The sequence below is a fragment of the Alexandromys fortis genome, unplaced genomic scaffold (genome assembly GCF_014885135.2).
Source record: "Alexandromys fortis isolate MF-2015 unplaced genomic scaffold, M_Fortis_MF-2015_v1.1 scaffold_145, whole genome shotgun sequence".
Classification (NCBI taxonomy): domain Eukaryota; kingdom Metazoa; phylum Chordata; class Mammalia; order Rodentia; family Cricetidae; genus Alexandromys; species Alexandromys fortis.
This window is the reverse complement of record NW_026068049.1, coordinates 256,276-267,470: the sequence shown is the minus strand read 5'-3', so window position 1 is coordinate 267,470 and position 11,195 is coordinate 256,276. Positions and strand designations below refer to the sequence as shown.

Here is an 11,195-nt window from a genome sequence, read left to right as displayed (position 1 = left end):
TGGGAGGAGGGGGAGGGAAATGGGAGGCTGGGAGGAGGCGGAAACTTTTTTCCCTTTTCTCAATAAAAAAAAAAAAACATACACACACGTGCACACAAACATTTCTTAGAAAACCCATTAAGGTATTTTGAGTACACAAACATTCATACATGTGAGCATATTATTGTTAAATGACATAATTTGAAGAATTTTGTTAAGATATAAGAAAAAGTCAAAGTAGCAACCTGGAAACAGACAACCATTCCTCACTCTAAAGCAGTGGTTCTTACCTTTCCCAATGCTATGACCCTTTAATACAGATCCTCATTTTGTGGTTAGAACCCCCAACCATAAAATTATTTCACTGTTACTTTATAATGTAGTTTTGCTACTGTTATAAATAGTAATGTAAATATCTGATATGGGACTCCCAGAGGGGTCAAGACCCACAGGATGAGAACCACCGGTCTAATGCCTACCAACATACACATGGCCACACTGATGATGCTTTCTAAGGAGTCTCACCTGCTTTCGGGCATCCACATCAGCAGCATCTTCAATGTAAGTATCATCTATTTCACGTTCTTCCAACTCTTTCTCAGCATTTTCTGGTAGTACAATTTCAAAATCATTCTTAGGCGCAGGGAGGCCCAACAACCCTAGACGGAGATGTTCACGAGATTCTCTTTCCTGTAGAAAGAATCAGTCCTTCTCAATTCACAGCATTAAGTATTGACTAACATTCTGTAACATTCTGTACAGAACACCAGGGCATGGTGGCACATGCCTATAAGTACAAAACACAGGAGGCTGAGGCAGAAGGATTGCCACAAACACAAAACCAGCTTGAGTCTCAAAAACAAAACAAAAAAGTTTCTGAAACAAGTGGTTTGGGCTAGTTAAGATGGCTCAGCCAGTAAAAGTGCTTGCTGCCAAAATAGATCATCTGAGTCTGACTCACAGGATGCACACGGTGGGAGGAGTTGTCCCTTTGACCCATGTATACATAACACAGTATATGTGCACCACATATGCCACATGAATACACGCTAAATAAGAAAATAATTTGTGGGCTGGAGAGATGGCTCAGAGGTAAAGAGCCTGCTCTTCCAAAGGTCCTGAGTTCAATTCCCAGCAACCACATGGTGGTTCACAACCATCTGTAATGGGGTCTGGTGCCCTCTTCTGGCCTGCAGGCATATACACAGACAGAATATTGTATACATAATAAATAAATAAATATTTAAAAAAAGAAAATAATTTGTAAATGTTCAAATGTATAAAAATAAAATAAGAGTAGTAATGACTCTAGAAAAATGATCCCAACTTCAGAAATGTTTTGTTTATTCTCTTATCTTCCTAAACAAGATCAAACAAAATCTTGACTGTGTATTTTCTGTTTCAAAATGTATCAGAACTAACTCTTCAGGGACAGAGAAAAAAAGTTGTTAGGATCTACATTTGATTTGATAATACAAAAAAGTGGGGGGATGGGGTTCCCGGAGAGATGGCTCAGCGGTTAACTGCACTGGCTGTTCTTCCAGAGAACCTGGGTTCAATTCTGAGCACCCATGTGGCAGTTCACAACTGTCTCAAACTCCAGTTCCAGGGGATCCAATACCCTCACACAGATATACACACAGGCAAAACACTAATGCACATAAAAATAAAAAAGTAAAATTTAAAATTTAGGGCTGAAAATGACTTTCAGTACAGAGCACCTGCTTAGCAGACTGAAGGTCCCTGGTTCAATGCCTAGCACTGAATATATAAATATAAAATAGAATTGATACTTACCATCTGCTTCACGTAAGAGGGATCACTGTAGTCTGCCATTCCATCTTCGGGATTAATGTTTAACTTGTCTCTAAGTGGAGTTCTACCTGGGGTGGCATTAGTGACTGGTTTGGGTGTTGTTCCACTTCGGGGAGTCAGCCCTTCAGCTCCATTAGAAGGAGTCCTAGACAAACAGAAATCTAAGTCATGATAAATGCATAAAATAAGGAATAAAAACACCAAAACCTTTATCTTGCTTTCAGTACATTTTCTAGATTGATATAGAAGTTTGGTCTAGTGAACATAGTATTGACACGTACTGTACTGGCTTCTAACCTAATAGCTAGTATTTGCCTTCCTGTATTAGATCCACCTAACACTTTTCGACTTTAATGCGTCAGGGTAACTGAGACCAGGCAGCTGGCAGGGAGGCTGGCCCCAGGCACTAAGGGCCCGTGATTCACTGAGCTCAGCACACTCATCATTTATTGCCTCCCTTAAGTCTTTAGCTTTCCTGTCATATTCATTCCCATCAAATGTGCACTTTAAGTGTTTAGGCCTTTATATTTTGTTTGGAAAACAAACACCACATTTTTTGAGTCACATCTAAATATGAACAGGCTCTGAGTTTAGACTCTCTTAACAATAAAGTCCAGGAGCAACTTATAATTCAAGGCCTTTCTAGTTTTGGATGCTTACTTCCTGCATCTTGGCTGTGTTCCAGATTGATGATACTGCCAGACAGCTGTTCCCAACAGGTGCGGTGTTATCATTTAAGACATGGTCCCTGCCCCCAAGGAGCTTACAATCTATTTGAGAGACAAGATATGCACAGGAAATAGAGATTAGGCTCTCTCTAGCCTCACAGGAAGCAATAAATATTATACAAACACTAGCTTCCAATGCTTCTTAAGAATCATTTAGAATCTGCTGTCATTTAGACGTCTAATGAACTGTGGGGATTTCTTTCCTAAATAACCCATAAAGGGCAGAGCTACCACCTAAAAACAAGTACCAGGGCTGGAGAGATTGCTCAGAGGTTAAGAGCACTGACTGCTCTTTCAGACAAGACCCAGGTTCAATTTCTAGCACCCACATGGTGGCTCACAACCATCTTTAGCTCCAGTTCTGTGGGATCCATTACCCTCTCCCGGCCTCCAAAGACGCCAGGCACACCCAATTAGGAAACATCAGAAAGACAAGTTGAACACTATTTAATACATATAATTGTCAACATTACTCCAAAAAAAAAATAATAATAAAATAAGCCATGCTACCCAGGTCCTTAGACTCAAGTTTTTCTAAAAATATGAAACATGCTATATTCACAATACCTGAAAGGGGTAGACAGAACCGTGTTTGGAGTCTGCACAACCTGCCGCTGTGGGGTCACACCAGAGAAGTCACTCTCATGCAGTGGGGTATTAAGCCCACCTTTCAATGGAGTGTCCACATTGGTCAAGGCCATGAGGTTCTGAGCTTCCTGAAGAAAAAAAAAAGAGTGCAAAATAGTTCAGAAAGGCTAGCAGAGCCTTCCCTCTGGTCCTATTACACAAACCTTGACACAGACAGAATTTGTACACATTCTATCAATGAAAACCAAGAAAGTGAATACTCTTCCATAATGGATTTCAGCACTTTCATTCCTTTGTCAACCTAACACATCACATCAGGAGTTCTGAATACAGTTTACATGTCAAGATAAGCTATTGTCACCAGGTGTGGACGCCACCTGTCCATAACCCCAACCTAGGATGGAGAAGCAGGACAATCTGTATATTCTGCATACTGAAATCTTCCCACAAGCTCCCTCCCCTATAGTTCATCAAAGGCAAAATGAAGGTAAGAATGCACTAGGAGGGAGCAGCTGCCATTTGTGGGAGGTGCTGACACACACAGATCCTTACACTGCTCTGCTCCATGTCCAGTGTTCTGAGCAGCCCTGGGGGACCAAAAGCAGCAGCTCCTCAAAGTTTCAGATACAGTGGCCACCAAGAGTCAACAACTGGAGAGGAGAGCTGAAGAGATGGCTCACAGAACAAGAGCACTGGCTGCTCTTGAAGAAGACCCAGGTTCAATTCCCAGCACCCATAACTCATAACTGTCTGCAACTCAAGTTCCAAGGATCCACCGCCCTCTTCTGACCTATGCAGGGATCACACATAAACGGTGCACATATGCACATGCAGACAAAACATCTATCCACACAAAATTTATAAGCATGACACTGTAAGGCCTGCACCTTCTTGACAAGGACAAAATGAAGAAAGAGGGTCAGGCCAGCTCCAAAATGCTGTGAATAAACTGTCATCACTGAGCAGGCCTGCTAGTTCAGCTTCTGTGCTATAGAAGTGTTCCGGGATCAAGACTGGTTCAAATGGGCCTTACCCATATACAACCAAACCATGGTCTGTCCTCCACAGTGACACTTTTAAAAGATAAACAACACGAAAGGCTCACTATACGATATGCCAGCATACCTGCAGAATTCTGTCTTGGGAGGCCGGTGTCCGTGGTGTTCTCAGAGCGATGCTGTTGTTGGTGACATTGTACTCAGACAGGAGAGTGCTGGAAGCAGAGTTTGTGATTCCAGACTCCTCTGCAGTCTGCCGAGCAACTTCACTGGCCTGACCTACCTTGACAACTTCCTGGAGTTCTGCATCTGAAATCTAAATGACACAAGCAGCCTGGTAAACTCTTCCACAGAGAACAAAGCACCATGTTTCAGAAGGATGATTTGCTGGAGCTGGGCCAAGGGCAGACTTCACTGTATCACTTAACTTTGCCTCGTTTTAAAATTTCTAAAATAGCTGGGCGGTGGTGGCACATGCCTTTAATCCCAGCACTCGGGGAGGCCAGCCTGGTCTACAGAGCTAGTTCCAGGACAGGCTCCAAAGCTACAGCGAAACCCTGTCTCAGAAAAAGAAAAAAAAAAATTTAAGCTCCTCTTTTACTATGGGGTAAAAGTTTCACATTATAAACAACTGGCCACAATAGTTATATTTCTGTACTTAAGTGTTTTAATATTTTCATTAACTCTTTCAAAATTCCACACAATGTTTTCTCAACATATTTAACACCCCGAGTTCCTCCCAGATCTACAGCCTACCCACCCGGCTTCATGTTTTCTTTTTTGAATATGGAATGGATCATAAATTTGTATGCCACCATTGCACAGGAGTCATGCTAATCTTTGTATTGTATGTTCTCACCATACTTAAAATGTTTTATACTAATATATTAAAAGACTGCTTGCAGCCGGGCGGTGGTGACACATGCCTTTTATCCCAGCACTCGGGAGGCAGAGGCAGGCAGATCTCTGTGAGTTCGAGGCCAGCCTGGTCTACAAGAGCTAGTTCCAGGACAGGAACCAAAAGCTACGGAGAAACCCTGTCTCTAAAATCCAAAAAAATAAAAAAATAAAAGACTGCTTGCACCAATAACATAGTACTTGTACAAAACTATCAATGAGAAGAAAATGCTACTGGAAATTAATATTTGCTCAATATGACATACACATGTAAAGTTACACAACCACAGTCTTATCCAGTTACCTGAGGGGCAGGTAGCACCAACTTGCTTCTCTTTTTAGTAAATTCAGAGACACCACTAGTTTGAAGAATAGCTGATGGCAAATCAGATTCTTTTTTTCTTTTTAAATGCTGTTTGTCTTTTTTTCTATCTCTTCCTTCTTTTTCACTTCATCATAGACAGACAGAAAAAAAGATTTTGAGTTACACATAGGCAACAATATCCAAAGCTACATAAATATCAAGACTTTAAACAATTTCATTTCTAAAAAAATAATTTTTAAATACAAAAACAATGTTAGGCTGTCCTGATTTAGAATATCTGAGAATACAAACTTAACAGAATTATTAACAAAACAAAGGTTACTAACTTAAGTACTAAAATTTAAAGCCTAAAACTAGAAAGATAAGTAAAACATTATGTCAAAAATACAACAACTCACCAGGCAGTGAGGGTACATGCTATAACACATTAAATAAAACCCCAGAGATAGAAATTGGGTTTCAACCTGAAGGTCAGAAAAGCAAAACAGCCACTGGCTCTTACCTCTACCTCAGTCCGAAAGGCGATCCTGCCTCCAGGAATCTCAGAATGAAACTGAGACTAAGAGGTGTCTCCTGTCTTTTATTCCTCTCTAATTCTGGGATGAAGGGTGTGCACCCCTACTGCCTGGTTTCTATGGCAAGCTAGCACTGCTACCAGGATTAAAGGTAGCATTGCTGCCTGGTCTGATGGGCTGGCCAGTGTGGCTGTTTTACTCTGACCTTCATGCAAACTTTATTTATTAAAATACAAATGAAATGCCTCTACAGAACACCTTTAATCCCAGCACTTGGGAGGCAAAGGCAGGCAGATCTCTGTGAGTTCAAGGCCAGCCTGCTCTACAGAGCGAGTTCTAGAACAGTCAGGACTGTTTCAGAGAGAAACCCTGTCTTGAAAAACCAAAATAAAAATAAAAGTACAACTCTACTATGTTTATATTCACATAGAAATACATGTGAATGTATGAAGATGAAAAAATGATGAAGAAAAAGATAAAGGAGACAGAAATAAAACACATCACAAATATTTGAATCGCCAGTTATTAAGTTATTTTGATTTTAAAAGTTCATACAAAATTTTTTAACATTTTATCTATTAATTTATCTATTTATTTGGAGGTTGGGAACGCACTCATGTGCAGTAACACATATGTGGAATTCCGAGGACAAATGGCAGACACTGGCTCTCTCCTTCCACCACGTTAGTCCCATACAGCTAACTCAGGTCATTAGGTCTGACAGTAGGTCCCTTTACCTACTGCACCATCTTGCTACCCAACTAAAGAAAAAACTATTAAGAGTATGTTCATAATGATAAATGCCACCCAAAGGTTGTTGAAAGCCTAAACCTGCCTCAGGCAGTATTTTAAAGTTCTACCTGTTTTCTTCCCTACCCCAGTCAAGTCTACTCCTTCCAAATGACCAGTTTCCTTCTTTTTGATCTATTTGAAGAGCCCATATAAACAAAGGCCCTAAACACTCAAGAAAACTCCATCTTATAGTGGTCAGAGTATACATATTATAAAGTATAATTCATATTATATGCTATTATATACTATATAATGCATATTCTGATTTATATTGGTATAGCTAAGTAAAATTCCTATCAACAGAAACGAAAGTGATCTGAGTAGCAAATAAAAACCCTCTGACGATCACAAAACCCACCCTACAACATGCCAATAGTTTTAAGACTCACAGAAAGACCCAAATATCTCTAAAATGGTCAAAGAGAGACAAAAACATAAACAAATTAAGTACATAAAAAAGATTTAAGAATGAAGCAAACTTTTGTAAGAAAAAAAAGGGGGCTAGAGATATGGCTCAGAGGTTAAGAGCACTGGCTGCTCTTTCAAAGGTCCTGAGTTCAATTCCCAGCAACCACATGGTGGCTCACAACCATCTGTACTGAGATCTAGTGCCCTCCTCTGGCGTATGGGCATAAATTGAGGCAGAATGTTGTATACATAATAAATAAATAAATAAATCTTAAAAAAAAAAAAAAGATGTCATTAGTAATGGTAATCAGGCTGGAGAGATGGTTCAGTGGTTAAGAGCATTGGCTGCTCTTCCAGAGGACCCTAGTTTAATTTCCAGCACCCATTTAGTGGTTCATAACCATTTGTAACTCCAGTTCCAGGGGATTCAATGTCCTCTTCTGGCCTCCATGAGCACCAGGCACATAAGAGGTACACATACATACAGGCAAAATACCCATGCAGACTCAAAAAAAAATATGTCTTCAGGGAGTAAACAATCTACTAAAAAACAAGGACTAATTCAAGAAACATACATCAGGTAAGTGAGATGGTTTAGCAGAGGTAAAGTTACTTGCCTCCCAAACCTGACAACCCCATGGTCCACATAGTAGGAGAGAAACTACCGTTGTCTTCTGACCTCCATGAATGCCATGACATACATGCCATATATATACATACAGGACACATACACAAATACAACAGATAAAATGTTTTTGTTAAATAACTGCATATCACATTGTATACTAAAATCATGAGGGCCTAGGTTCACTGACTTTCTCACAAAGGTAAATCCATTAAAGAAGCAAGAGCATCAGGAGGCCCCATCACTCTCATGCTTAAAAACCCAGCTGATGAAGTAAAGGCCTTCCCAAAGCCCCACTGCTCCTATTTCCAAACTCAAAGGGACTCACGATCTTAGTTCCCCATCGAGATCCTGCTGCCGTAATTTTCTGAAATCTGCATCAAGGGCCTGGTAATTCTCCTCAGAAGTATCATAAAAACCAAGAGCAGGCTTTTTTTCTAAAGGAATTTCAGCATTATAATCAACTCCTCTCTTCTTTTTTCTTTTCTTCTGAATTTCTATGCCAGCTGCTCGAAGCTCTCGTCTTTTCTGGAGGGCAGCAAGGCGCCTGGAGAAAAAAATGCAGAATCACTTTGAAAATCAACCCTGCCAGGCAGGGATGGGTTAATCCAACAGTACTAAGAAAGCCATCTGTTATTTGAAAAAGAAGGATTTACTCAAGCCATTAGCTCACACTATTTGCTAAACTCCAGCTCTGATTTAAAAACACAACAACGCAGAAAGGGAAAGCAGAGAAACTGTGAGTGAATGTGCACCTTCTCTCTCTTTGAATAAGAATATAATTACAGCAAGTAGCAAATGCTGAGATTTAAATTTTGTAACTGCATCACAAAAAATTCATAAAACAAAAAATACTACTAATCAAAATTGATTAAAATAGTTTATGTACAAGGTGGACCTGGGAGGAATTGAAGGTGAATAAAATCAAAATACAGTGTATGAAATTCTCAAAGAATTAATAAAATACTATTTTTAAAGTTTATGTAAGCTTTTAAATATTTTTTTTTCCAAGAGAGGGTTTCTCTGTAGCTATGGAGCCTGTCCTGAAACTAGCTCTTGTAAACCAGGTTGGCCTCAAACTCACAGAGATCCACCTGCCTCTGCCTCCCAAGTGCTGGGATTAAAGTTGTGTGTCACCACCACCTGGCTTATTATGTTTATTTATATGTGTGTATGTATATCTATAGGTGCACACAGTGCCCAAGGAGGCAAAAAAAGGGTGTTAGAACAAGTGATTGTGAGCTGGGAACAGAACTGTGGTCCTCTGAAATGACAATGAGTCCCTCTCAAAAAAGGAGGGAGGTGTCACAGGGAGAAAACAGTCTCCAGCAAAGGCAATGAGAAAATCAAATGGTTTTTTTCGAAACAAATTTAGAGCCAGTAGGTAGTAGTGCACACCTTTAATGTCAGCACTCAGGAGGTAGAGCCAGGCAAATTTCTGAGTTTGAAGACACCTTGGTCAACATAGCAAGTTCTAGGACAGCAATGGATACACAAAGAGACATTATTTTGAAGTTAAAAAAAAAAAAAAAGCAAAAAACAGAAGTAAGAAAGATACATTAAGCAGGTAGTGGTATACACCTTTAATCCCAGCAGTCAGGAGGCAGAGGCAAGCAGATCTCTGTGAGTTCAAGGCCAGCCTGGTTTATAGAGCTAGTTCCAGGGCAGCTAGAGCTGTTACACAGAGAAATCCTGTCTCAAAAAAAGAGAAAGAAAAAAAAATACATACATACATTAAAAACATAACATTTTTCATATTTTTTAAGTCACTTCTCTGACTTCAATCAAGAATAAATCAACACAAGCAAGGACTTAATCAGAGACTGTTTTGCTGACACTGGCCACAATCTAATTCACAATAAGAATTAATTAAATTTACAAAAGATGTAAGGCAAGTTTACATAATTTCTGGAGTACGTAACTTCTGTATAATCTTGAGAAAGCATTTCACACAAAAATTCACTCTTACACAAAGAGGTCTACAGCAAAGCCAAGTTAAATGGACAGATAGAGAAGCATGCAAAAAGTTACGTGCATTTCCATCAGCCACTGTGAAGAAGTTAAGGACAGAAATATGAACAGTGGCAGTCAATGGAGGGTAAAATTCCATTTGATTCAGTTTTCCTTTGTATTTCCCAATGGTGCTATAATTTTAGAGAGTTGGTGAGAAAACACATTCACAAAGCAGCATATACACAGGAGTGACCACCAATGTTAAAAGCACAAGGAACTCAATAAACACTCCTGAGGAAAAAAAGGTCATGGCAAATATATAAACATTCAAGAAAATCTAACCGAAACTTGGAGACAAGCAGCTGAGATCATCTCCCTTCTACCCATCAGCTCCTAGAAGAGAAAACTCCACAGAGGTACAGCCAATAGCATGGCTCTCTCCCTGACAGCTAGCAGCCATAGGTTGTCAGTCCAGAAGAGCCAGAACAGGATGGACGTCAGCATTTCTCACCCTGCCACCAGACACCCAGCTGCAGAGGTTTCTTCCACTCAAACAAGATTTCTTCCCTGGGCACACTAGCTGGGAATACAGCCCTGAGAGCTCTTTCTGCTCCAGCTTCGTGAATGAAGATTCCACCCTAGGAGAGTGTCAAGAACTGCCTACTATCCCTGCTCCCCAGCACATTCAGCTCCTTAAGCAAGAATGTCAACCAGAAGTGTACACAGTCAGAGCCCTGGAGAAGAAGCAATACTAAAAGCACTGACTTTATCTACAACATGAACTCCAGTTAAAGGAGAATCTTTCAAAAGCAGAGGAAGCTATGGCAAATAGCAACCGGGAAAGGGAACAGATTCCATGTAGACTGTGGGCCCCTGCTTGATAGAGACTGAAAGGGAGGACAGATCTCTCCTGAAGTCAGAAGAAATCTCAAAGGCTGATCTCAGAACTACCTCTTCAAAGGACCCCCAAACTAGATCAGATCCATTATCAGTACAGTTCATAACCTCACAACACTGCTGAAACACTACAGCAGACAGCTGGATGCCATCAGGAAAAGGTATCTACAAGAAGCCTTCCCAGTGACTGTGGGTTCCAAGACTCCCCTTCCGCAGCATGAACAGCAACAGCAGAGCTTGCTCATCTCTCGAGGTCAGCAAAAGAACAGGTTTCACTAAAGTAATGAAGCTGGTCTCAAAACAAACAACAATAAACTGGATGGGGAAAGGGTACAATACCCACAATATTATTATAAAGTTGCCATATATAAAACATCAATTTTTAAGAAAAATATGAGACTTGTGAAGAAATCAGACAGTTACAGGGGAACCCCAGTAAGATTAACAAATGACTATATATAAGATGTGTCTAAGGAATGATCCAATTAAGTATACATGTTAATGGGTTTACAGACATCTACAATGAAGTCTTGAAGGATGTATTCCAAAAAGTAAATTGCATTCTTTAAATGACAGAAACAAAAACTAAACACATTAGAGAATATTCCCAACATCATGCTAAGTGAATCTAACAAGAGCATATGCTATTGCATCAACCACATCCTAAGATGAAAA

At 40.0% G+C, this 11,195-nt stretch overlaps 1 protein-coding gene across 1 annotated transcript in view; it reads right to left on the bottom strand.

Annotated features, from left to right (window-relative positions):
• The window catches only part of Cdc5l (cell division cycle 5 like), a 40,960-nt gene that overhangs the window by 21,157 nt on the left and 8,608 nt on the right, over positions 1–11,195 (bottom strand). Inside the window, exons 6-11 of the mRNA XM_050119325.1 lie at positions 7,999–8,217; positions 5,310–5,454; positions 4,236–4,424; positions 3,090–3,238; positions 1,777–1,939; positions 505–669 (exon numbers count right to left, since the gene is read on the bottom strand). Coding sequence (XP_049975282.1) covers positions 505–669; positions 1,777–1,939; positions 3,090–3,238; positions 4,236–4,424; positions 5,310–5,454; positions 7,999–8,217 — 1,030 coding nt within the window. The remainder of the gene's footprint in view (positions 1–504; positions 670–1,776; positions 1,940–3,089; positions 3,239–4,235; positions 4,425–5,309; positions 5,455–7,998; positions 8,218–11,195) is intronic.